This window comes from Trachypithecus francoisi, unplaced genomic scaffold (assembly GCF_009764315.1).
Source record: "Trachypithecus francoisi isolate TF-2019V2 unplaced genomic scaffold, Tfra_2.0 Lachesis_group8, whole genome shotgun sequence".
Classification (NCBI taxonomy): Eukaryota; Metazoa; Chordata; class Mammalia; order Primates; family Cercopithecidae; genus Trachypithecus; species Trachypithecus francoisi.
In genome coordinates this window covers 105228740-105254830 of record NW_022681473.1, presented here as the reverse complement: position 1 = coordinate 105254830, position 26091 = coordinate 105228740, and the positions used below count along the sequence as shown (strand labels likewise).

Below are 26091 nucleotides of genomic sequence, written 5' to 3'. Positions count from 1 at the left end.
GGCTGAGGTGGGAGGAGGTCAAGGCTGCAGTGAGCCATTATCTTGCCACTGCAATCCAGCTTGAATGGCTCTGTCTCAAAAAACAAACAAACACAAGAAAATAAAAAAGCCAATCTCAAAAGGTCGCTGACTGTGTGATTCTGTTTATATAGGGTTCTTAAAATGATGAAATTACATAAATGGAAAACAGGTTAGTGGTTTCTAGGAGTTAGGGATGGTGGGGCATAGAGGAACAAGCATGACTGTATAGGGGTAGTGCAAAGGAGATATGTGTGGTGGTGAAATATTTTTGTATCTTTTTTTGATACAAAAAATTGAACAGGGGAAGAGTACTCAGTAATGACTGAGTCCTAATAGTTGTCATTGCTGTTGTAGTAATTGCAGTGGTTGTTCCACAAATCTACACATGTGATAAAGTGACATAGAACTATACGTATACATTGTACCCATGTCAAATTCTGGGTTTTGATATCGTTCTATAATTATATAAGATTTAACCATTGGAGGACACTGGGCGAAGGGTACATGGGACCTCTCTGTGCTGTCTTTGCAATTTCCTGTGAATCTATAATTATCTCAGAATAAAAAGTTTTAAAAAAAAGATTACTACCTTGGCTGCTCTTTTGAGGAGTAATCCTACGAGATTTTTGCAGAAATTTAGCAGCAAGGTAGTTGCTGTTAAATGAGGCTGGTGGCACTAGAGTGGAGTGAAGACACGGGTGAGAAATAGTTGGATTCTGAATATGATTTGAATGTAGAGTTAATAGAATTTGCTGATGGATAGGATGCAGGGTGTGAGAGAAAGAGAAGAATGAAAGATGCCATAAAAGTTTTTGGCCTGGTCAATGGAAGAGCGAAGAAAAGAGATAGTAACAAGAAGCAGCAACAAGTCAAGAAGCCCAGTAAGAGGTAGTTGGATTCTTGGCAAGGAAGACAAAAATGACAAGCCGTCTTCCTCTGGTCAGTGGCAGCCCTGCCTGGGAGTTAGAGGACAATAGGATATGAAAGTGAGTGCACTCTTATTAACCTGCTTAGGGGGAGCTGTGTTAGCTTGGCCTCGCCCTGCTTTTTTGGAAAGAAGCGTTTGTTTGATAAACGGGAAGTCGTTTCCATGGGTGTAGGAAGAAGAAATGATAGAACTGAGTGGCAAAGCAAATAACTACTAGCTGTGGTTAGTTTGGAATTGGCAGAAGTTTTTTCAGGTAGTCACCTAAGATGACGATGAGCACACATACTGCCTTTCCCCCTTTCTAGGCTGGGTTAATTCTTCACTGAATTGTGATGTTTCTGCCTATTGCTCATCCTGCTGTCAGGGTATGTTCATTTTCAGCTAGTGTTTTGCATCAGCTATGAGTTGTAGATTTAGCAGACAAATGGAGACACTGTCTGTTTAGAGTGGAAAAGTGACTTATTTTAAGAAATGTTGGCTCCCCACCACTATCCCATTAGTGGCATACCTCTGACACTCCACCGAAGCTGGCCTAGGGAAGCTAAGACTGGCTTCTGTGTATTTTTGCTCTTTGAAAGGTCAGAACCTAAATGTACCACAAGATATTTTCTCCCTGAGTAAGATCGGGACAAAATTACAAACAGTGAATTCTGAAGCAAACTTACGTGCTGGTGCTCTAATGCTTTAGAAACTTCAAAATCCATTTCCTCTACTTCTAACAATATTACTCTTCGTGGGGTCTGTAAATCTCTTAGTATCAGTTACTTCTTTTCATTTTGCAAGGAAGGGCAGACCAAAAAGATTAAAGAAGACCAATGCCAAGTCATGGTCATGGGAAAGTGAGAAAGAGAATTTAAACTCTTTTTACTTTTGAAAAGCACTTGAAACAGGAGAACCATTTTTTTCCCTTTTAACCGAGAGACAGCTCATCCCTGTCTGGGTACATGTTTGGAGTGAGGCTATGGTCAAAGAAAACTTTACATTTGTCCCAGACCTATAATGGCAACTAAATAGATAAGTAGTTGATTGATGGTGAGAAAAGTTTAGTGTGGTGGACTTGACTTTATGCAGCAGGTGTCTAATTGAGGTTTGTTTAGATTGGTGAGGGTGAGGAGGGGGCAGGACTCTAGCTGAGGGCATGGCTGCAGTGTGGATGATTGGGATGAGGATATGGGTAGTGTTTGTGGCTCAGTATTTAGGAGAGCTAGTTCACTGAATTGCCTGGAAGAAGCAGAACAACTCTAGAGTTCCTTGCAATTTGAGTTTATCCTGACAAGGTTCAACATGTATTTTGCTTTGCATATTGAGTGGATTCAGAAGCCATTTGATTTCATTTGCCTTCTGAAAGTACTGCAGTATTTGTTAAAATGCTGTGACTATGTGTTAAGTCCAGGCTGGGCTACAGCTCTGGATTTCTTCACTGAAAGTTAAATATCACATTTGAACTTGAAGAATGTTTGCTGCCTGCCTCTAGAGCATATACGAATATAAAGCAGCCATTTGTCAGCAGGCACCTGAAAGGCGATTTTCAGCAGGGACTGAAAACCACTGCAGGCCGCTGGCTTCCTGGCACACCCACTAGACCTCGTGGGTTTACAGTGAAAGCAAACCAATGGGAGTAGGGGTTGGGGGGATAAGATGGGCAAAAATCAGAGCAGAGGCTTAGTCTGAATGCGACTGAGCCACTGGGAGGGGCTTGCATGTGAAGAGCACAGTGCTCCCAAAGAGAAGAAAACTTGAACCCCAAACACAATGACTGGGAGCAAATATCTAATGCAAACACTTAAAAAAAAATAAAAATAAAAAGTGTTGTGTTCCGTAAGTGTATTTAGAGTCCAGGGGGAAAAAATAGTGATTTGTCTTCTTTGTATCTATAACTATAGGGGTACTGAAGGTAACTTTGGGGAAAGTATTATAGTTTAAGCTGTATTACCCAGTGCGCTCTTATAGACATCTTTTAACCAGAACTATTAACAGGGACATTCGATGTATAGAAAAATCACCTTTAAGCTCTACGGCATCCTGAAGGACTTTGTGCTCTGTTAACTAGATGCTTAAGTATTCCCTATATAGTATTGAGTGGACCTTTTCAAAAATGTCTTTTGCAACATCTTTGAAAGTTAAAGTTTTGACATGTGATACTCTTAATCAGAGTACGCGTTTATTCCCAAATATTCTGTTCTTCCTTTGGGTATAGCATGCAACAGAGTTTACTTGTATTTAGAAGATCAAGAGGCGGGGATATTGGCAGGATAAATGATTTGTCCAGGGACAATTGATGTGTCACTGTAGAGATAAAACAGAACTAGGCTGCATTCCAGCAGCTCAGGCCTGTATAACAGTTTTGAGAACTTTCCAATCACTTTAGGAAAACAAGGTACGTAGAAATTTATAAAGAGTTTCTTAATAAAAGAAAATCACTTATTTTGGAAATTGTGAAATTAATCATTCTGCAGCATTTAAGAAGCACTTTGATGTGTTCTGGTAATTAGTATTTACTGCCAGACGAATGTCTCTTGGGCATTTTAATTAATGGGTAGCTTGGCCAAATGAGCTTCTGATGGTAAACCTTCGTAAGGGTTTATTTTTATGTTTCTCAAGAATAGCTGTCTCTTCAAAGCTCTTTAATTAGACAAGGTTTAGCAACTAAAACATATTATTAGAATAATTAGGCCTTGGGTTAAGAGAAATAGGGGGTCAAAGGAGCAGGTACTGTTATAAAATGGCCTCTTAAAACATAGCGTTCTACCTCTGATGGACGGCCAGTTCTTTCACAGCTTCTGTTAAGTTACTGCCCCTAGTTTGGACTTCATGTTGTTTAAAGTTCATAGCCGACCTCACTGGAAGCCTAAACACACCCGAGTGGGAGCTTGCTTATCCCCACCTCTGACCTCCTGGGGAAAGCTTGATTCTAGTCCTTTTAACTGCTAAGTGGAAGACTTCTTATTTTCTCCTTTTTTTTTCTATTAAATTGGTAATCTTGGCTATAACAATGACTTGTATTTTTGAGGGAGATGCTTCAAAAGCCTTATGTGTGGTGAACAAAAATTACAGTAATTCCTTAGAGGATCTTTTTAAATGATTTATATTATCTACATATAAGATATGTTCTTAAAGTGACTATCGTATTTGCATTCCCGAATGTTATATACCTTGTGGTCAGAATGCAGTCTGAATTATTTTACAATCTGCTCTGTAGATGGGCTGGCATCTAGCTCCCCTTCTTCAGCCTCCCCTGCCATTTCTTGCCACAAGCGCTCAGTCTTTGCAATTATTGCTAGTAAATATGTGCCACCCTGAACTTCCTCTTTGTGGTGAAGGAAAGATACACCTGACTGGTCCTGAGAGGGAGTGAGATGTCACCAAAACAATTGTGTATTCTTACCAAAGCTACTGTTGATAAATCACAATATATTTATCTGTATTCCCCCAGTTTTCACTTTCCTACTATCTCAGGATGCTTAGGATGGCAAATATGTCCTTTTCCCAGCTAGATCAGTTGATTAAAGGACAGTGCTCATGAGACCATTAGACATTTCTAACAGAGCAACTGTATCATAGCTGACATTTCTAATCCCACTAGCTGTCATGACCTATATGTGTTGTTGGTTTGATAAAGAACTGAGTCAAAGATATGTATGTCATTGGTTTGGTATAAACCTACTGCTATTATTGGAAAGTTCTTAAAGAACCTGCTAATCCATCAAATCAGTTTTGAATATTGAGGATAGCCTGCTTTATAGTATTATAGATTTTATCACATGTAAATTCTTTTGATATGCCTTAGTTAACAACATGGCCAATGAAAATGATTTTATTTAAGTTGGTAGAAACTTCACTTGGTTTTTAATTGATGTTATCTGTAAAAATTAACATTCTTTAAGAACCATTTGGTAAGCCCCATAAATGCAGATATAAAGATGTAGGTATATCACTGTTCGCTCCAGAGAACAGTTACCAAGTAAGTGTGTTTTTATGTCAAATCTAAGAACTTTGAGAAAGCAGAAAAGATAGTAACCAAAACAGAGTGTTCTATCGAGCAGTTTTCTCCCCTTAGCAGTGACTAATTTCTGTCCACCCTTTCCTTAAATGATTGAATATTGAGGCCTTGCTTTTTTACCTCCTCTTTAACACAGGAAATATTTCTGATACTTATCTTCATGTGTGTGTTTGCTCATGTCTGTGCAATCTTCTGCAGTGGGGATATGAAAAGAAAGGTACTGAGTTCTATGACCCTTGAAAAACACCTTATAACCCTCAGAACTCTCTTTTCCTAATGAAAGTACTAGTTTGTTCTTATGCATACTTTTGTATAACAGGATTTATACTTAAAATAGTTTGGCTACATATTACTAATGAATTTTGATAGATGCAAACCAGGACTATCAATGTGTTGTTCTCTCGTTGTTCATTTAGCCTCTTTCACGCACTCACTTGAGAGGGCCCCTTGTAGCCCTCCTTAAGTCTACCTTTTGAAATTACCCAAGTGTCCAAAATGAAAACTGACTGTATTCTTCTTCAACACAGACCACCTGGTGGCCCATGGTAGAATGGCAGAAAAGGAGGCCCGTCGGAAGTTCAAACAGATCGTCACAGCTGTCTATTTTTGTCACTGTCGGAACATTGTTCATCGTGATTTAAAAGCTGAAAATTTGCTTCTGGATGCCAATCTGAATATCAAAATAGCAGGTGAGAACTGTACTGAGGATGTCAGATAGGGACAAAGAAGCTTTTCCTTGGGGTTCTTTAAGCAAGGGATTATCTGTTTCCATCTCTTCAGAAAGAACTATTGTGAAAGTAAGGAAAATTTAAGATGAAAAGCAAATAGCCTGAAACTTGATAAACTTTAAAAATACTCCCCACCCCGCACCCCTCCCCCCTTTTTTGAGACTGAGTCTCATTGTCGCCCAGGCTGGAGTGCAACGGTGTAGTCTTGGCTCACTACAGCCTCCATCTCCCGGGTTCAACCGATTCTTCTGCCTCAGCTTCCCAAGTAGCTGGGATTACAGGTGAGCATCACCACACCTGGCTAATTTTTATATTTTTAGTAGAGTCGGGATTTTGCCATGTTGGCCAGGCTGCTCTTGAACTCCTGACCTCTAGTGATCCGCCTGCCTTGGTCTCCCAAAGTGCTGGGATTACAGGCGTGAGCTACCACACCCGGCCTATTTATTTTTAATTTAGTATCAACTGGAACTAGGCTGGGGAGAAAGAAGGGAAAGGATGATATTTAAAATACTATTACTTTGGTTAACAAGTTCTTTTTTAAATAATAAGAAATCAAATATGTAATAAAGTAGAAAGGAAAACTGCTAAAATTGTATACCCTCTCACCTTCACTTAAGAAGGTTGATTTATGTCACTGCTGACACAGAGCATACTTACTCCAAAGGCTGTAATTTTATGATAATTTAGGAAAAATAGATCTTAGAGTGGCTTATAGACAGTCCTGCTTTTTGTCTTCTCAAATTTTACTAGTCTGCTTATCTGACAGTGCCTTAAAAGCACTTTTCACTGCCTCGATCTGTTCATGCTTTAGTAAACTATCAGCATTTTGCCTAATGAATACAAACTCACCATTTACTGATAAAAGAAAGTGACTGCAATCTATAGAGAAACTGTAAATATGAAAATAAGCCATTTATGTTTGCTGACACTTTCCAGTATAGCATCATGTATCCCCTGTCTCCCAGATAAAAGGAAGGGCATCTCATGTAGAAAACTGAAATATAGCTAGAATGTAATTGTCTTGAAAAGGCAAGGTATAAAGCAGTTCTAAGGATTTTCTTCCTTAGTAGAGGTGAGATTTGAGAGTTTGGATTTTTATCATAGGTCAGAGTTACCTAAGGATACCTTTGCAGGGTCACAATTCTTCTGAGAGTTGCTTTTGTGTAGATAAGCCCGTTCACTTTTACATCCTGGAGCATCACCTAGCTTTTTATTTATCTGAAGCTGACGGCTACACTTTTGTTTAGAACTTTCACATCGTTTATAAGTTCTTTGAGTCCTGCACTAGCTTATTACAGAGTAACACAGGAATTAAAAGCTTCCTTTATCTTATATAAAATCATGTTTTCCTTGCTCTCATGTCTGTTTTATTTTCTGTAAAGCTCTCTAGATATTGGTGGTTCCCACAGAGGTGTGTGGCATGGAAAAGCCTGGCAATTTCAAACCTTCTTTTGTTATGATTTGTTGTAGCTGCAATTAAATTAATAGTAATAATACCTACTAACCGTCACAACCCTTAAAACTGTAATAAAAGATTGATTAATGTCTCGTTATTACTATAACAAATTACCACAAACTTAGTGACTTGAAAAAACAGATTTGTTAGCCTGTAGTTCTGGAGGTCAGAAGTCCAAGCTGGGTCTCACAGGGTGAAAGTGAAGACAGCAGCAAGGACTGTTCCTCCTGGAGGCTCTGAAGGAAAAATGTGTCCTTGCCTTTTTTAGCTTTTAGAGGTCACCCGCATTCTTTAGCTCAGCCCCTTCCTTCCATCACTCCAACCGATGGCTTCCATCGTCACATCTCCTACTCCTAATTCCGACCCTCCTGCTTCCCTCTTGCAAGGACCTTTGTCATTATATTGGGCTGTCTCAGATAACCCAGGACCATCTCTCTCCCACGCCCACCTTTTTTTGTTTTTGTTTTTAAGAGAGCCTCATTCTGTCACCCAGGCAGGAGGGCAGTGATGTGATCTCGGCTCACTGCAACCTCAGCCTCCTGAGTATCTGGGACTACAGGTGCATACCCATGCCCAGGTAACTTTTGTATTTTTAGTAGAGACGGGGTTTTACCATGTTGGCCATGCCGGTCTCGAACTCCTGGCCTCCAGCGATCCGCCCACCTTGGCCTCCCAAAGTGCTGGGAGCCACCGTGTCCGGCCTCATCTCCCCATTTTAAGATCCTTAATCCTGTTAATACAGGTCCCTTTTACCATGTATGGTAACACATTCCCAAGTATGGGGGATTGGGATATAGATGTGTTTGGGGCGCCATTATTCAACATGCCACAAATGTCATTGTAAGGCTCTTTGGATTATAGATTAGGGTAGTGAGTTAAAAGAAGGCCCTGTGGACACGTGCCACCCACTCTGCACTGACGGCCCACCTGGGTAGCAGAGGACACCCCTCACTCCCCCAAGCATTGAAGACATAGTTTATTTCCTCGTATCCTTTCTCCCTTGGGTATAGTTGCGGTGGGGAAGGAGGGAAGGATGGGATGATCTCCATTCCTTGGGCTCTGCATCCGAGTCCATGGTGTGCTGGGAGCTGTGGGGCCTGCTGCTGCAGTGGGAGTGTGTGGAACACCTTGACCAAAGGGGAGTTTTGTCTTGTGTGTTTTGAAAAAGTCTTAATGAAGAGAATGTTGTTCGTTCTTAGTAGTATAGTTTGCAGTTCTTAATGGCAAATAGTAAGTTTCAGTAGAAAACAAAACAAAACAAAAAGAAGGCCCTCTTTATATTCTCTAGTTTTGTTTTCCCTCTGCTGACCCAAAGTTAAAAATTTTCTTAATGGTCCCTTGGTTCTTGATTTTGAATTTAGGATCATTTTGATTTAGTTAAAGAAATTTCTTTTTTTCTTTTTTTTTTTTGAGATGGAATCTCGCACTGTCGCCCAGGCTGGAGTGCGGTGGTGCGATCTCCGCTTACTGCAACCTCTGTCTCCCAGGTTCAAGCGATTCTCCTACCTCAGCCTCCTGTGTAACTGGGATTACAGGCATGCGCCACCAAGTTCAGCTAATATTTTGTATTTTTAGTAGAGACGAGTTTTACTACGTTGGCCAGGCTGGTCTTGAACTCCTGACCTCGTGGGATCTGCCTGCGTCAACCTACCAAAGTGCTGGATTATAGGCGTGAGCCACCACGCCCGGCCATTAAGGAAATTTCTATATCCTTTAGTTTTTACATTGAGAAACTCAGAGTAAAAACAGAGATTATTGATAATTGAAATTGGAAACTCTACTGAAATATTTGGGTAAGGAGATTTTTAAAGGCTTTTTTGTTGTTGTTGTTGTTAATAGTTAAATTCAAGGAGTCACAATGAGAATGTCTACCTGCTGATATGTAATTACAGACTGCGGGTTGCTGGCAGCCAGCCTTGGGCTCTCTCTGTGTTAACACATATACTTTGGCAAGATTTTTAAGTTCATTAACCCAAAGTGTACATTTTTATTATTTGTTTTAAGAGCAAAACAAAACAAAACAAAAAAAAAATGAGCACCTCTAGTTTTGCGGCCTGCTGCAACACCTAACATTAGCTTTGCTCATGCATTCTTTCTCTTACATGCCATCATTCCTCAGTTTCTCAGTCACCGCCTGAACCTCCTTTCTTGCACAGAAATTAAATAGAATTCTCATTCTCACCTCCCAGTTCTTTTTTGAACTTAATGGACTAGTGGGAGAAATACTTCTAGTTGAAGCCAACTAGAACATGACTAATTTTGGAGAGGTAGGTTGGATGTTTTTGACAGGATGAGGTCAGATAGGTAACGAAATCAACTTTAATTCTAAAAGCCAAAAGTAACTTTCAGATTCCTGATCTTTTCAATGACCTCCCTTTTGGTAAAGTATTTTAAATCTCAGTAAGAAGAAACTACTATATAGGAAAGAAACATGCAAGAGAGAAAAAGGTTTTTTTGGTTTTATTTTAAGAAGTTAGTCTTGGCTGGGCATGGTGGCTTACGCCTGTAATCCCAGTACTTTGGGAGGCCAAGGCAGGCAGATCACCTGAGGTCAGGAGTTTGAGACCAGCCTGGCCAACATGGTGAAAACCTATCTCTACAAAAGTACACAAATTAGCTGGGCACGATGGTGGATGCCTGTAATCCCAGCTACTTGGGAGGCTGAGGTGGAAGAATCGCTTGAACCCAGGAGGCAGAGGTTGCAGTGAGCCGAGATTGCACCACTGTACTCCAACCTGGGCGAGAGAGCGAGACTCCATCTCAAAAAAAAAAAAGAAAAAGAACAGAAGGTAAAGTTAGTCTTAAGCAGTTCATCTTTAAAATAATCATATATGTTATAGTAGCAAAATAACTTGGAACTAATAAAATTCAGGAAGTGTAAAAGATTCATGTTTTCTTTATGCCATTGTTTAAGTAATTTTAATGAAAGTAATCATGCATCCAGTTTCATGTAGAAGATGAATAAATCGGTCTATGGATATTTGTGTTTACATTAATTTATTTTTACTTTTTATATTAATGTGGTGATTTACATTTGATACTGTTTATTTGTTTGTTTTGTAGAGACAGGATCTCACTATGTTGCCTAGGCTGGTCTCAAACTCCTGGCCTCAAGCAATTCTGCCTTGGCCTCCCAAAGTGCTAGGATTATAGGTGTGAGCCACTATGACCACCCCTTCCCTCTCTTTTTTAAGAAACTGGGTCACCTTCTGTTGCCCAGGCTGGAATGCAGTGGCATAATCATAGGTCACTGCAGCCTCAACCTCCTGGGCTCAAGTCAGCCTCCTGAGTAGCTGGGACTACAGGCATGTTCCACCACACCTGGCTAATTTTAAAAATTTTTTGTAGAGATGAGGTGTCACTATGTTGCTCAGCCTGGTCTCAAACTCTTGGCCTCAACCAATCCTCCCTCCTTAGCCTCCCAAAGTGTTAGGATTACAGGCATGAGCCACGTGCCTGGCCTACATTTGATATTTGATACTGTAAAAAGCTAGCTATCACAACTGTCCATACTAGTTCTCTTCGAGAGAATAAATGTTCCCTGGATAGGTAGATATTAGTCATAGATATTATAAGTTATAATTATAGTACAAGTTATATCTTCAGTTACAAATATTATAAGATTCAGCTGAGCAAGGTGGCATGCATCTGTAGTTCCAGCTAGTGGAGATCAAGGCTGAGGCAGGAGTCTCACTTGGACTCAGGAGTTTGAGTCTAGCCTCATAGTGAAACCTTGTCTACTGGGAAAAAAAAAAAAAAAAAAAAAAAAAAAAACCGATTGAACCATTATTCCATTGTTTATGATTTTTTGTACTTAATTCTTATTTATGAATTTTTGTTCTAGTTCTGTTTCTAGAAAGAATAAAGCCCAGGTGAATAACTTCGTTTTCTTTCTGGTTTTAGAATTATTAATAACAAATCCATGTTCTTAATGGCAGTAGCAAACCTGTCTTCTGTAGAATTTTTAAAAAGATGTTTCTGTGATTAGTAATACAGAAGAAGCTTTGATCATTTTCAGAATAAAGAACTTTACGACAGGGAGAGGTGGCTCCTGCCTGTAATCTCAGCACTTTGGGAAGCTGAAGTGGGAAGATCACTTGAGGCCAGGATTTTGAGACCTGGGGCAACATAGTAAGATTCCATCTCTTTTTTATTAAGAAGAAAAAAGAAAAAAAAAAATTTTATTTCTAAAGGCAGTTACCAAGTCTAGAACTAAGAATTTGTGGAGGTAATCTAGAATCTTATCTGTTAACGAAGCCTCCTTACATAATGGCACAGAAGAGAAAAAAGAAGTGTGAAACATGACTCCAGCCCTAAAGAACTGAGGCTATTTGGGCAGCAAACATTTAGATCTTTCAAAAGTTAGTAACACCAAAATTATGCTTTGCATATCTATAATGTACTTCACAAAGCATTTTTACATAAATCACCTGATTTTATTATTTGGCATGCAAATACAGCTTATTAAAATCTCTTCATCTTCTGGCACATTTAACTCTCCAGAACCTCTGAATTTCTTGTAAAGCGCACCCAAGCAAGGTATAGAGAATCCCCATGCTGGAAAACGAATAGGATTCTTGGCCTCCGACTTGTAACTTTTCTTGCCTGAGATGTGTAAGGATCCACAGAGGAGCAGTTGAAGGACGGGGAGGCACAACGCAGCTCTGTTAGCATGGAGCCAGCACTACTGGATGACAGTACCCTTAACAGCTACCAAATTATAGCTGGATACAATAGAAGAGATGTTACAAGGCACGTCATGACTCATTATCACATTAATTGTACAGTCTAATTAGCCTAGGAGTTCAGAGGATGACAGAACTACTTTAGTTTGTGAGATTCCACCAGATTGTCAGTTCCACAGGGACTGTAACCATATCCTGTTTATTGTCACACTCCCACTGGCTCATACTTGCCCGTTCTGTAGCAGGTGCCCCCCAGCTTTGTCGAACTGAAGTTCAGGCAGTACTGATGAGGACATGAATATTGTGTTAAGGACGTGGCATTTGAGGTGCGTCCAGTGTCATGTGATTGGGTGATCAGGTGTAGAGGAGAGAATTCCATCAAGTGTTAATAAGGCATCTGTCAGTTGCAGACATTGATCTAGGCATGGGGTACAGCAGCCAGTAAGATAACCCCTTGGAACTAACATTCTAATGGAGAGAAATAGACCGTAAATACAAATAAGCTCTCGTAGGGCTGTGACAAAGATAAACTCGAGTAACATGGTAGAATGATTTGTGTGAGAGGTACTGCTTTTAGCCAGGATCTTCAAAATGTTCCATGCAGAAAGAAGAACACTGCGAAGGCCTGAGAGAGATGAATTCAACATAGAAGAAAGGGGTAGAAGAAAGTCCAGCATGGCTGGAGATAATAGATAAAATGGGAAGTGGAAGAAGTTGGGGTGAGAGAGATGGCAAAGGCCGGTTGCATGTGGTTAGGATGTGGGATTTCATTTAGGTTCCAGTGGGCGCTGAGTTGGAGCAGCATGGGCAGCAGTAGAACGCACAAGGTCTATTTGAAAAAAACAAAAAAAGGGTGAGCAGCTCAGTGAAAGGGAAGGTTAGAGGAGGGGAGTCTCCCCGAGAAGGCAGGAGAGGTAAATGTTTATACTAGATTGAGATCATTTGAATGTAAGACTTATTAATCCAATTCAGTATGGAGAAGTCAAAAAGCTGGAAGCTGAGGGAAGGGAAGGGCCTCCTGGCAATCGGAAGGCCAATTAAAGGCTGTGAATGGTAAAATCCCGCATGAGGGTGATGGTGGCAGTAGACATGCAAAGGAAGAAAACGGCAACAAATTCAAGAGAGAAAGCAAGCGAGAATTTCTAGGACCAGATAACCAATCATATATCTTGGCCAGGAAGAGGGAATTTTGAAAGATATGTTTAGAAATGAATGAAATTTTCTTACTTATGGATTATATTAAGCTATCAAAAAAATGGTGTTTTTAAAATGGTTGCTGTATTGCTATTTGAAAGTAATTTTATTTTATTTTATTTTATTTTTTTTTGAGATGGAGTCTGGCTCTGTCGCCCAGGCTGGAGTGCAGTGGCCGGATCTCAGCTCACTGCAAGCTCCACCTCCCGGGTTTACGCCATTCTCCTGCCTCAGCCTCCCAAGTAGCTGGGACTACAGGCGGCCGCCTCGTCGCCCGGCTAGTTTTTTGTAGTTTTTAGTAGAGACGGGGTTTCACCGTATTAGCCAGGATGGTCTTGATCTCCTGACCTTGTGATCCACCCGTCTCGGCCTCCCAAAGTGCTGGGATTACAGGCTTGAGCCACCGCGCCCGGCCATAAATCTTTCTTGAGACGGAGTCTCACTGTGTCGCCCAGGCTGGAGTGCAGTGGCCAGATCTCAGCTCACTGCAAGCTCCGCCTCCCAGGTTTACGCCTTTCTCCTGCCTCAGCCTCCCGAGTAGCTGGGACTACAGGCGCCCGCCACCTCGCCCAGCTAGTTTTTTGTATTTTTTAGTAGAGACGGGGTTTCACCATGTTAGCCAGGATGGTCTCGATCTCCTGACCTCATGATCCACCCGTCTCGGCCTCCCAAAGTGCTGGGATTACAGGCTTGAGCCACCGTGCCCAGCCGAAAGTAATTTTAATGTCCTTGTCCCCAAAGATTTAAGTAGCAAGGTGGCTATATTTAAAATAGATTGCCTAGGCCGGGCATGGTGGCTGATGCCTGTAATCCCAACACATTGGGAGGCTGAGGTGGGCGAATCACCTGAGGTCGGGAGTTCGAGACCAGCCTGACCAACATGGAGAAACCCCCGTCTCTACTAATACAAAATTAGCCCAGCATAATGGCGCATGCCTGTAATCCCAGCTACTTGGGAGGCTGAGGCAGGAGAATTGCTTGAACCCGGGAGGCGGAGGTTGCAGTGAGCCGAGATCGCGCCATTGTACTCCAACCTGGGCAACAAGAGTGAAACTCTGTCTCAAAAAAAAAAAAAAAAATAGATTGCCTAAGAAAAACCTGAAATGTAGCTGGCTTACTCCCTGAAGAAAATTTCTTTCAAATACTCAGACGTTATGAGAATGTTTTGAAAATTGTGGAAACTTTTTTTTTAAACCTAAGGAAGTTGGAAACTTTTGTCTTTAAATGTCGACTCCCAGAATGGTCTCCGTGAGATAGTTTCCACTCCCGTGTTATTGTTTTAGTTGGCAATCAGTAGACAGCAAAGATCAGAAATGCAACTATAGAAAGGCTAATATTCTGGAAAGAATTTTCAGAGCATGGATTTAAGGTACTATGGAAAATTTTGACCTTAATGCAGTGAGAGCTAGACCATTTTATTTTTTTTTAGAGAGAAATTAAAACATTTCCTAACTCAATTGACCTTTTACCCTTAGTATGACTATACTGAGGTACCATCATATAGAAAAGAAAGGTTGGAAACCTTGGATTTTTGAGTACCCTTCCACAGTGTGATGATTGACAGTGTCTCTGACTGGTCACAGGAAGTAGTTATGCAGTATTCATTATGTCAATCTAAATTTTATTTCATGATTCTAACGCCCTTTTTTTAGGCTGTCATTCATTGCACCTCACAGGTTGACACGTCCAATAAATTGAGACCATAGAGGCCTTTGTGTTTGTCCTAAATTCAGGTCATAATAGAGTCTAGGAATTTTTTTTTTTTTTGAGACGGAGGCTTGCTCTGTCGCCCAGGCTGGAGTGCAGTGGTGCGATCTCGGCTCACTGCAAGCTCCGTCTCCCGGGTTCCTGCCATTCTCCTGCCTCAGCCTCCCGAGTAGCTGGGACTACAGGCGCCTGCCACCTCACCCGGCTAGTTTTTCTTTTGTATTTTTTAGTAGAGATGGGGTTTCACAGTGTTAGCCAGGATGGTCTCGATCTCCTGACCTCATGATCCGCCCGTCTCGGCCTCCCAAAGTGCTGGGATTACAGGCTTGAGCCACCGCGCCCGGCCAAGTCTAGGAATTTTAACAGCTAAACCTGTGTTCTTGCCCTGAAATGGCATATGACCATTACCAAGAAGCTGCTAAATAACCTTCCTTCATGTTGACCCTTGGGAAAATAAAATTTGAAATATTATCTCTCTTGAATCCTATTCCTGAGACTAGAACTTTACAAATTTGTATTCTACTTAATGTCATATCTATATTTTTTAATATTAAGATTATTAACTTAGTTTAACACAGAAAAAACGTTGATGTTCTGGGAGGGTGCACTCTATTTAGCCTATGGTTTCATGTAACTCTTGGAACACTGAAGTGTGACACCTGAGGCTGTGTAAACAGAGGCCAGCCTGATAAGCTGAGAATCAAGAATTTGATGCTCAACCATAGACTCCTCTTACTCACACTTCTAGCTTGTGTGAAGTGACTTCTCTATTACTTTTCCTCAGCCTCAAGGATTTTCATGCCATTATCTATTAATTGCATGTCACTTATTTTGGGGATAATTAGAAAAAGGGGGATTGGGAAGTTGAGAATAGAAAAGGGGAGAGAAGCAAAGGGCAGAAAAGAAATGGAAGCTTTTGCTTTGAGGCCTTGTAGGGGGTGGGGGGTGGAAAAAAAAGTGTAGGAGAAGCCTGAGCCTGAAAACTTGCCTCCTCCCTCTACAGGGAAAGGGAGTTGAACGGACTGTAAGAGGGTGGATGGCATGTGCTTCTGACCTACCAAAGCATCTGGAAATTTCAGACTGCTCTGTGTCTCTGAGACTGTGTTGGGCATAGCATTGAATAAAGTGTGGATCCATAAGTATGTGAAGTGATGGATATGTTAAATCACTGGATTTAATCATCCCACAGTATATACATATATCATAACATGTATGATATACCCTGTAAATATATACAATTATTGTAACTTGCCATTAAAATGAAACTGAAAATATAAATAAAACATGAGCAGTGATGATTAAAAGTCAAAGTTTCATCTTAATCTGTATAATATCTAGAACACAGAAAAATAAGTTTATTGGCATTTTATTGAAGCTGCAGAAAATGACAGCTTTGAAAAATCTCTAGCAAGCAAGGTATGGTTTAAGGAAATTAGGTGTACGCTTAACCTATAGTTTGTTTCCTTTCCTTTCCTTTCTCCTCTTCCTTCCTTCCTTCCTTCCTTCCCTCCCTCCTTCCCTCCCTCCCTCCCTCCCTCCCTCCTTCCTTCCTTCCTTCCTTCCTTCCTTCCTTCTTCCTTCCTTCCCTCTTTCCTCCCTCCCTCCCTCCCTCTCTCTTTCTTCTCCTTCTCTTCTGTTTTCTTTTCTCTTTTCTTCTTTCTTTCTTTCTCTTTTTCTTTCTTCTTTCTTTCTCTTTTCTTTCTCCTTCCTCTCCTTCCTTCCTTCCTCACTCCCTCTCCCCTCCCTCTCCTCTCCCTCTCCCTTTCTTTCTTCCTCTTTCTTTCTCTTTCTTTTTCTTTCTTCTTTCTTTTCTTTCTCTCTTTTCTCTCTCCTTCCTTCCCTTCCTCTCCTTCCTTACTTCCTCCCTCCCTCCCCTCCCTCTCCTCTCTCTCTCTTTCTTTCTTTCTTTCTTTCTTTCTTTCTTTCTTTCCTTTCCTTCCTTCCTTCCTTCCTTCCTTTCTTTCTTTTTCTTTCTTATTTCTCTCCTTCCTTCTTCCTTCCCCTCTGCCTCCCTCCCTCCCTTTCTTCTCCTTCTCTTCTCTGTTTTCTTTCTTTCTTTTCCTTCCTTCCTTTCCTTTCCTTTTCTTTCCTTTCCTTTCCTTTCCTTCCTTCCTTTCCTTTCTCTTTCCTCCCTCCCTCCCTTCCTCCCTCCCTCCCTCCCTCCTTCCTTCCTTCCTTCCTTCCCTCCTCTCCTCTCCCCCCTCCTTTATTTTCTTTTTTCTTTTCTTCTCTTTTCTTTCTCTTCCTCTCTCTCTCTTTCCCTCTTTCCTCTCTCTCTCTTTCCCTCTTTCCTCTCTCTCTCTTTCTCTTCCTTCCCTCCCTCCTTCCCTCTCTTCCTCCCTTCCGTCCCTCTCTCCCTCCCTGTCGCCCAGACTGGAGTGCACTGGTGCAATCATAGCTCATTGTAACCTTGAACTCATGGGCTCAGGGGATTCTCCCACCTCAGCCTCCCAAGTATCTGTCACTACAGGTGTTTGCTACCATGCCTGGCTAATTTTTAAATTTTTTGTAGAGATGGGATTTTGTTTTGCTGCTCAGGCTGGTCCTGAATTTTTGAGCTCAAGGGATCTTCTTACCCTGCCTCCCTAAGTGTTGGGATTACAAGCATGAGTGACTATGCCCAGCCTCTTACCTGTAGTTTTTAGTTTAAGATGTTTTAGAAGAACATAGATATTCTATCCGTTTAGAGTAGTGTTTTACTTTTATTAGTGGATATAGATACTGTATCTGCTATAGAAGAACTATAGAACTATAGAAAAGTTATAGAAACCTAAGAACTTTTATATAAGTCTGCCCAAGATCATGTTTCCTCATGAGGATCGTAAGCTCTTCAAATGCAAGTTGATGTTGGGAAGGGACTAACAGATCACCCAGAGTGCTCCTTCACTCTGATTCTGAGGGAGTCTTTATTGTGTTGTGTAAAGTGTGTTGGAAGCCAGGCGTGGTAGCACGTACCTGTAGTCCCAGCTAGTCAAGAGACTGAGATCGAAGGGTTGCTTGAGCCCCAGGGGTTGAAGCTGCAGTAAGCTTTGATTTGCACCACTGCTCTCTAGCCTAGGCGACAGAGCGAGACCCTGTCTCTCAAAAATAAAACCATAAAAATTTTTACTTTTTGTGTATAGATGAGGTCTCGCTCTGTCGCCCAGTTTGGTCTTGAACTCCTAAGCTCAAGCGATCTTCCTGCCTCAGCCTCCAAAAGTGCTAGGATTATAGGCATGAGCCACTGTGCCTGACCTAAAAATTTTTTTAATGTGATATTATAGAAATTTAAAATTAAAGCGATGTCAAAAAGAATGAGGCTGACTTTTTAGGCAAGCCTTTGCAAGGTGGCAGAATATTAGTAAAAGTCCCCATTATTAGCAGAATCTGGTTGTCATTTATGAGTTCTGAAATATACCTTATCAGTTCTCTTAAAATCATAAGAGAGGGAATATAATATCTGTATCCGTTTTCTTAGCGTCAGAAAGTCAGTTTGCTAGTGGTAGGCATGGGTATTTCATCTAATCCTTTTAAAATATCCTGATTTGTGTGGTGTTTGGCTCATCTTTGCGGAGACTATACGCAGACCATCCTTAATTTACCACCTCAAGTAGTATACAGGATCTTTTCCCAGCCAGTGATTTCTGAATCCTCAGAGATTCTCAATATTCCAAGAGATTCATGTCATACAAAGTGATAATGACTTTTCTATTTTTTAGACATTAATAAATGAAATAATTACTTAGGTCTTTCCACCCTTCTTAAATGGAATAGTTTGAGAGCCTCTGAGTATAAATTGAGTCTACCTGCTGGCAGGATGCTAATGAGCATGTTTATGACTTGGTCATTCCATTTAATGTTCAAGTAGTTGGTTATCATAATAGCTTTGACCAGGGTGCAATTTTTCATTGTATTTTATTAAGTTTACATCTGTTATGGATCACTAGATTATATAAAGCATAAAGAACACTAATGTGGAAATTCAAATTGATGAGGATAAAAGTGATAATTCTATAATGCCTCAAGACAACCTTCACCAAATTAATGAATTATCTTCATTTGGCCATAATTCTTATACAGCACATCAAATGGTATTTCTAGGGCCTGAAAAAACAAAGTTTTAAAATGTTACATTACATACATACACACAAAATATGTATATACCACATGTATACACATTTTTTACACACATATTCGTATCTATATCTCTCTATATATGTTATATCCAGTTTGATTTATTGGGAATAAAGGCTATCTACATTCATAGTGTATTATTTACAAAATAAGTGCTAATAAGTAATGACCCAATATTTATTAATCTGTTTCATTATTTAAAAACAAAGCATGAAAATAATTCATATAATCAAGTCTGGTTTTTAGGTTCAAACATGTAAGTCTTCCAAATCCTAGGTCATGAAAAGTATTCATCTATTTTGTATATTATAATCTCAGTATATTTGTGGCTTCCAGAGCCAGATACCGTGGGTCATGCTTGTAATCCCAGCACTTTGGGAGGCCAAGGCTGGAAGATCCCTTGAGACCAGCCTGGGCAACATAATGAGACCCCATCTCTATCCCACCGCCCACACCCCCCGCCCCATCAAAAAAAAAAAAAAATACACACACATATATATATGGCTTCCTACTAAACATGATATATCAATTTTAAATAAATGCTTTTTCTTGCATAATTAAAATAGTGTGGTCACTTGTATGATGGGATAATATGAATTTGTCTTAAAATTCATAGTGAATGTTTAAATTAATTTTTAATGTACTGATGTAAAATAAAATGTCTTTTAGCTAAAGTCACTTCTGTATCATAAATCATACAAAAATGACAACATTATTTTTAAAATTTCTTTCCTGGGAGGTTTTTAAGATAATACATTCCTTTAAAAGGAGTTTGTGAGTCAGAAAAGTTGGAAAATAAAGGTAACTGTACTGATTTCTTTACATTCTAATCCAAGTGTAGCATGGTTTTCTTGATCAGATTGAGAGAGTCTCTGAACTGTTGATAGAATCTTCTTCAGGAAAGCCCCATTTCTCTAGAATATACCAATTGCCCCTTTGGAAGTCTTCCTTAAAACTCATCCATTGGTTATAATTATATAGTTACATGTGTGCTGGTTTCATGTGTATCTCCCCCACTGGACTAATCTGCTACATGAGGGCATGGACCATATCTGTCTTGTTCACCTTGTACTGAGAATACATTTGTGGTCCATCAAAAAATTGAGGAGGGAGGCCAGGCGTGGTGGCTCATGCTTGTAATCCCAGCACTTTGGGAGGCCCAGGTAGGCGGATCACCTGAGTCAGGCGTTTGAGACCAGCCTGGCCAATATGGTGAAATCTTGTCTCTACTAAAAATACAAAAATCAGCCAGGTGTGATCGCACATGCATATAGTCCCAGCTACTTGGGAGGCTGAAACAGGAGAATTGCTTGAACCCAGGAGGTGGAGGCTGCAGTGACCAGAGATGGTGGCACTGTACTCCAGCCTGGGCAACAGAGTGAGACTCCATCTCAAAAAAAAAAAAAAAAAAAAAAAAGAGGAGGGGAGTACTTTATTGCCATTATCATATTTTTACATTACCTTTCAGCTGTATTACTTTTCAGATGTCAGCTTTCATTTGAGGTTTTGTTTTTGTTTTGTTTTTTTGTTAGCTTTGATCTAAGATAGTATTTTGTTACCTACTCTTAATTTTTTTTTTTTTTTTTTTTTTTTGAGACGGAGTCTCGCTCTGTCGCCCAGGTTGGAGTGCGGTGGCCGGATCTCGGCTCACTGCAAGCTCCGCCTCCCGGGTTCACGCCATTCTCCTGCCTCAGCCTCCCGAGTAGCTGGGACTACAGGTGCCCGCCACCACGCCCGGCTATTTTTTTGTATTTTTTAGTAGAGACGGGGTTTCACTGTGTTAGCCAGGATGGTCTCGATCTCCTGACCTCGTGATCCGCCCGTCTCGGCCTCCCAAAGTGCTCGGATTACAGGCTTGAGCCACCGCGCCCGGCCACCTACTCTTAATTTCTAGGTAACACCTTAGAGCTTCTTAAGTGACAATCCTATCTTCTTTTCTCTAAAAGTAGGCTTCTGCTTATCAGACCATATGCCTTAGTTTTTAATTTGGAAAATGGTTTTTGTTTTTTGTTTGTTTGTTTGTTTTTTTGAGACAGAGTCTCACTGTGTCACCCAGGCTGGAGTGCAGTGGCCTGATCTCTGCCCACTGCAAGCTCTGCCTCCTGGGTTCAAGTGATTCAAGAGAATTTAAGGGGACACTGATTCATCATGTTCTGTAAAAGGCACACTAAAATTTTGTATACCATGCTCACCTGTCATTATTAGAAACTTACCTGATTAAATGATTAGGCTTTTATTGTTCTTATTGATATTCTTTAAAATCATGACTATGATATACTCATTAATGTTTTTAAGAATTCCAATGAGTACTGTTTGCATGTGTTGTAGAAAGTGTCTCATAATCCTTTCCTTTATACATCTAGTCAGAACTGAGTTTGATGCAAAGATCCTATATTGAGGAGGTGTTTGGGGGTTTGTATGAGAAGGGTTGGATGTTGCTATCTGGAATAAATAGAGTGGAGAAGATTGGTTTATTACCTCATTTAAAATAGCTAAGTTCAGCTATCCTACCTGCTAAGGTGTTTTGGGATAAAAATACATAAGTCTGGCCAGGCGTGGTGGCTCACGTCTGTAATCCTAGCACTTTGGGAGGCCGAGGCGAGCGGATCACAAGGTCAGGAGATCGAGACCATCCTGGCTAACACGGTGAAACCCCATCTCTACTAAAAATACAAAAAAGTAGCCAGGCGTGGTGGTGTGCGCCTGTAGTCCCAGCTACTCGGGAGGCTGAGGCAGGAGAATGGCGTGAACCCGGGAGGTGGAGCTTGCAGTGAGCCGAGATCGAGTCACTGTGCTCCAGCCTGGGTGAAAGAGCAAGACTCCGTCAAAAAAAAAAAAAAAAAAAAAAACATAAATCACTCACTGGAAATGCCAATCTAATGCTGGTCCAAATCTTCCCCCAAATAAGATGATTACTTGATTTTTTTTTTCCTTGAAGGAATTTTCTCTTGTGTGTATATGCTAAGGCTGTGAGTCGGGAGGAGTTTTTGGCATTACTTCTCTATTAGCTCCTAGTGAGGAAGTTCAGCCAGGGGTTGAAGTGATTACTAAATACTGAGGACTTCCCAAGATCTGTTTTTAAGAGTGAACTAATATTGTGACTTCTGAGAACTTTGAAACCATCCTTCATCACTACCACAATCACACTTGACTCTTGTTTTGTTCAATTTCAAATAAAGCCTTTAGGTCACATGGTTTGGCCAGTGACATTATATAGGAAAAGCAGATTTAGTTCCTTATTAGCGTCATGTTCCATTTTAATAGTCAACAGAACATTCTAAATCCTATTTATATGCTGTTCTACACCAGTCTCAATCTTTGGTTCTTTGAGTCATTTCTAGCAACAGCATTTATAATTATTAGAAATCTCTAATAATTGGAAATTAATCAAGGATCTAGTTATTTCTGTCTTCATCTTTGTCTCTAATTGCAAATGCAGTATTGGGATTGTGAATCCTCAGAAGCTTTTAGCTTTGAAAACATGAAGGATCTTGTCACAGTGATTTTTGGTGAGGTTGTTCATTTAGGATAAGTAAATATCTTCCCACTTCACTTTTTCCCTCTGCTCCCCGCTTCCAAGCTGTTTACTTATATGGCAGGGAGTGAAGCACAAATTACCCTTGGAAGGCAGGGTTGGCTGTCATTCAGAGCTGTACTGTATTGCCTTAGGAGACACTGAGAACACTCGCAGTGGCTGGGAAGTTGTGCCTAATCTGTTTATATCTGCTTTGGATTGTTCTTTGGTTAACCAAAGAAGAAGTCAAGTTCATTGCTCTAAAGAGGTAGACCAAATAAGAAAATTTCCTGTTGCAGTTGCCCTGATTTATAAATTAATGCCACCTGTTTTGCTCTTTTCCCTTACCACATACACATATCCAGTTGATGATATACTTATTTTTAGGGATATCAGTTATCACTACCTTATATATCCCCAGGTTCCTGATCTCACCTTCAACAAAGAATTCCAAGTCTCAAAATTAATAGTAAGCTCTGGTATTTAAGCCATCCTAGAAGACAGTCATATGGTTCGAATTAAAGTCTCCTGCTCTGTATTAAGAGAAAGGGATTTAAGTTGCCATTTCAGCCTGCGGACAAAGGCTAACCAACCAGGGTGCTGGGGGTTGGAAAGCAACTTAACAAATTATATTGAGAGCCACTTGTGAGTGGAGAAATAAATGACCATGGCCACATGAAGAGACCAACTTCGCTCCACTCATATGGCTTCTGTTGTGTAGCTGTGCATATCCATCTTAACCAGCTTCTTCTGTTTCTCCCTGTTCTTTCGTAACTCTTCAGAATATTCATCATTTTAATGTTGAATCTGTAGGCCATACATCTTTCCCATTGCCAGTAAATAAGCAGTAAGGGACATCAAGTATTTTATCGGCATCAGTACCTGAGAATTATGTAAAACTAACTGTTCAGTGTTTTTGTTCTTATTGTTCAAGATGATGTCTTAAAGTCTTTATACTTAAAATAAAAATTTTAGTTATAATGTAAGCATACTACAGAAAATTTAAACAGCAACAAAACCTTTTTATATATTCAAGCTGCAGTCCCACCTCTGAAACCATTGTTAACATTTTGAATGCATTTCCTTTTGTCTTTTTACTATGCATGTTTTTCATACTTATAATCAGTGTATATACAAGTTTATATTTCCCATGTTGCTCCATATAGTCATCTTTTTTTTTTTTTTTGAGACAGAGTCTTGCTCTGTCTTGCCCAGGCTGGAGTGCAGTGCCACCATCTCGGGTCACTGCAGCCTCCACCTCCCAGGTTCAAGCAATTCTCCTGTCTCAGCCTCCCAAGTAGCTGGGACTACAGGCATGTGCCACCACACCCAGCTAATTTTGTATTTTTAGTAGAGATGGTGTTTCACCATGTTGACCAGGCTGGTCTCTAACTCCTGACCTCAGGTGATCCACCTGCCTCGGCCTCCCAAAGTGCTGGGATTACAGGCATGAGTCATCGCACCTGGCCTAATCATTTTTAATGAGTGCACACCAAGTAGCTGTACCATAATTTACCTGATCTACCCCATATTGTTTTTGTTTTGTTTTGTTTTAAAAGATAGGGTCTCGCTCTGTCACCCAGGCTGGAGGGCAGTGGTGTGATCATGGTTCCCTGCGCCTTGAACTCCTGGGCTCCAGGGATCTGGCCTCAGCTTCCCAAGTAGCTGGAACTATAGGTGTGTGTCACTGCACTGGGCCCCATATTGTTTTATGATCTCACCAATTCTTGGTATTAGCACGATCCTCACTTTGTCTTTGGCATTTATTACAGCATTCTAAAACTATAAAGTGTATTTACTTAACCTTTTGAACGTACTCGGAATCGTTTCTTTGCCTTAAGTTTCTGTGTTTTTAATGTTTTGTTTTGTTCTTGTTTTTCACTTATATTGAAGTTGTCATTCTTCTGAGGTTTTTTTTTTTTCCTTTATATTTCCCCAGTGTAGGGCCTGCTAGCATTCTTCATCTTGAGCCATGTGAACTAAACTTCAGCTTATGGTAGTCTAGTTTACTTTGTGTCCTCTGGAATCCAGCCAGCGGGAATGATCCCAGGCATTGTCCCTTTCTCTTTCCCAGGCTGACTTGAGCTGGAGCACTTCAGTGTTCCTTAGAGCGATATTAGCTCTGGAATGGTGAAAGAAGATAGTTGCCGCCGGGCGCGGTGGCTCACGCCTGTAATCCCAGCACTTTGGGAGGCCGAGGCGGGCGGATCACGAGGTCAGGAGATCGAGACCATCCTGGCTAACACGGTGAAACCCCGTTTCTACGAAAAAAGCAAAAAATTGGCCGGGCGTGGTGGCGGGCGCCTGTAATCCCGGCTACTCGGGAGGCGGAGCTTGCAGTGAGCCAAGATCGCGCCACTACGCTCCAGGAGATAGAGCGAGACAAAAAAAAAAAAAGGAAGATAGTTACCAAATACAAAGTGCCTGGGATTTTGGAGAGATGATGAGGCACTTTGTGTTTACTGGCTACTTACCTTTGGGATTTGAATAACTTAAATATTATAATCAGAAAAAAAAATAGGTTCTTAAGAAAAGTGAGGGGAAAGTTAAGATTATCTGAAAGATTACTAAAACCATGTCAACTTTCAGTTATACAGGTTTTTAAATATTATCTAGGTTTTTTTTTTCTTCTTTTCTAGCTGTGATTTTTCATTTGCTAATTTCCTTAGGTTGGACATATTGAAGGAAAAGAAGGAAAACCAAATTTTTTTTAGTGTTCTTTGTTAACAGCTCTTGTTTGAACTGAGGAAGCAAGTGATATTATAGACAAAAATGAATTTTTAAATGAACTATATGTAGTGTATACTAGCTTTGTCTCTTACTAATATGTGTTACTGAGAAATAGTTATTAGTGTGGGAGTAATACTAATATTTTCAATCATGTGACTAATAAGCATATTACTCATACCTAATTGCCATTTTAGCGTTAATGATTATACCTATCACTAAAATATTTACTCCTCCTTTAAAATTATATTTAATAACTAGAAACATCATCATTGTCTATATTCTTCCTAGATTACAGTTTTTCTTCGTATGTGAAGATCACTATTTTCAACAAAAACTTCAGTTGAGATCTCTGTCTTACCAAGTAGTTGCCAGTTCCTACACTCTGAGTTCTGATACATTCATTTCCTATTTCAAACTGTCTCTCTCTTCTTCCCTTTCTCCCACTCTCTCGGTTCTTAATCAGTAAGTTGTTTGCAAGATATTTATTGAGTGTTTTGTCTTTCTCTCAGCACTGTGCTAGGTCCTAGGAAATCAGTGGTGAGAAAATCTCTGCCCTCAAAAGCCCTAATGATTGTGGAGCTTAGATCCCAGAGCAGTGGTTCCAAGTGGCAAGAAATAGCAGTGGAGGAGGAAAGGGAGCTATTCTTTTCTCTTTTATCTTTAATTTATTATGAAATATTATGTAGATACACAAATTTTCTTCAAGCATCTGCATACACTTTAGGGAATCACTAGAAGCAAACACCTGTGTAGTAATTGGCACTCAGGTCAAAAAACTAGAAAATTTCATCAGCCCAGACTGTACACTTCATCACAACCATATCCTTCCCCCAAGAGAAAAAATTTTTTTTTACTTTTGTGTTAATCACTTATGTGCTCTACTTTATAGGTGTTTTTTTTCTTTTAATAGTTTTGCCACTGATGTAATGCATTACTCAGGAGTTTTGCTCCAAGGGATGCTATTTATATTGAATACAATGTGTAGTGTGTCCGTCCTTAAACAATATAGTTTTGC

General features: G+C 40.3%; 1 protein-coding gene across 9 annotated transcripts in view; it reads left to right on the top strand.

Annotated features, from left to right (window-relative positions):
• Positions 1–26091, top strand: part of SIK3 (SIK family kinase 3) — a 258205-nt gene that overhangs the window by 165877 nt on the left and 66237 nt on the right. For all 9 annotated transcript variants that reach the window (XM_033205496.1, XM_033205500.1, XM_033205498.1 and 6 more), the window contains one exon: positions 5477–5638. In XM_033205496.1, coding sequence (XP_033061387.1) covers positions 5477–5638 — 162 coding nt within the window. The remainder of the gene's footprint in view (positions 1–5476; positions 5639–26091) is intronic.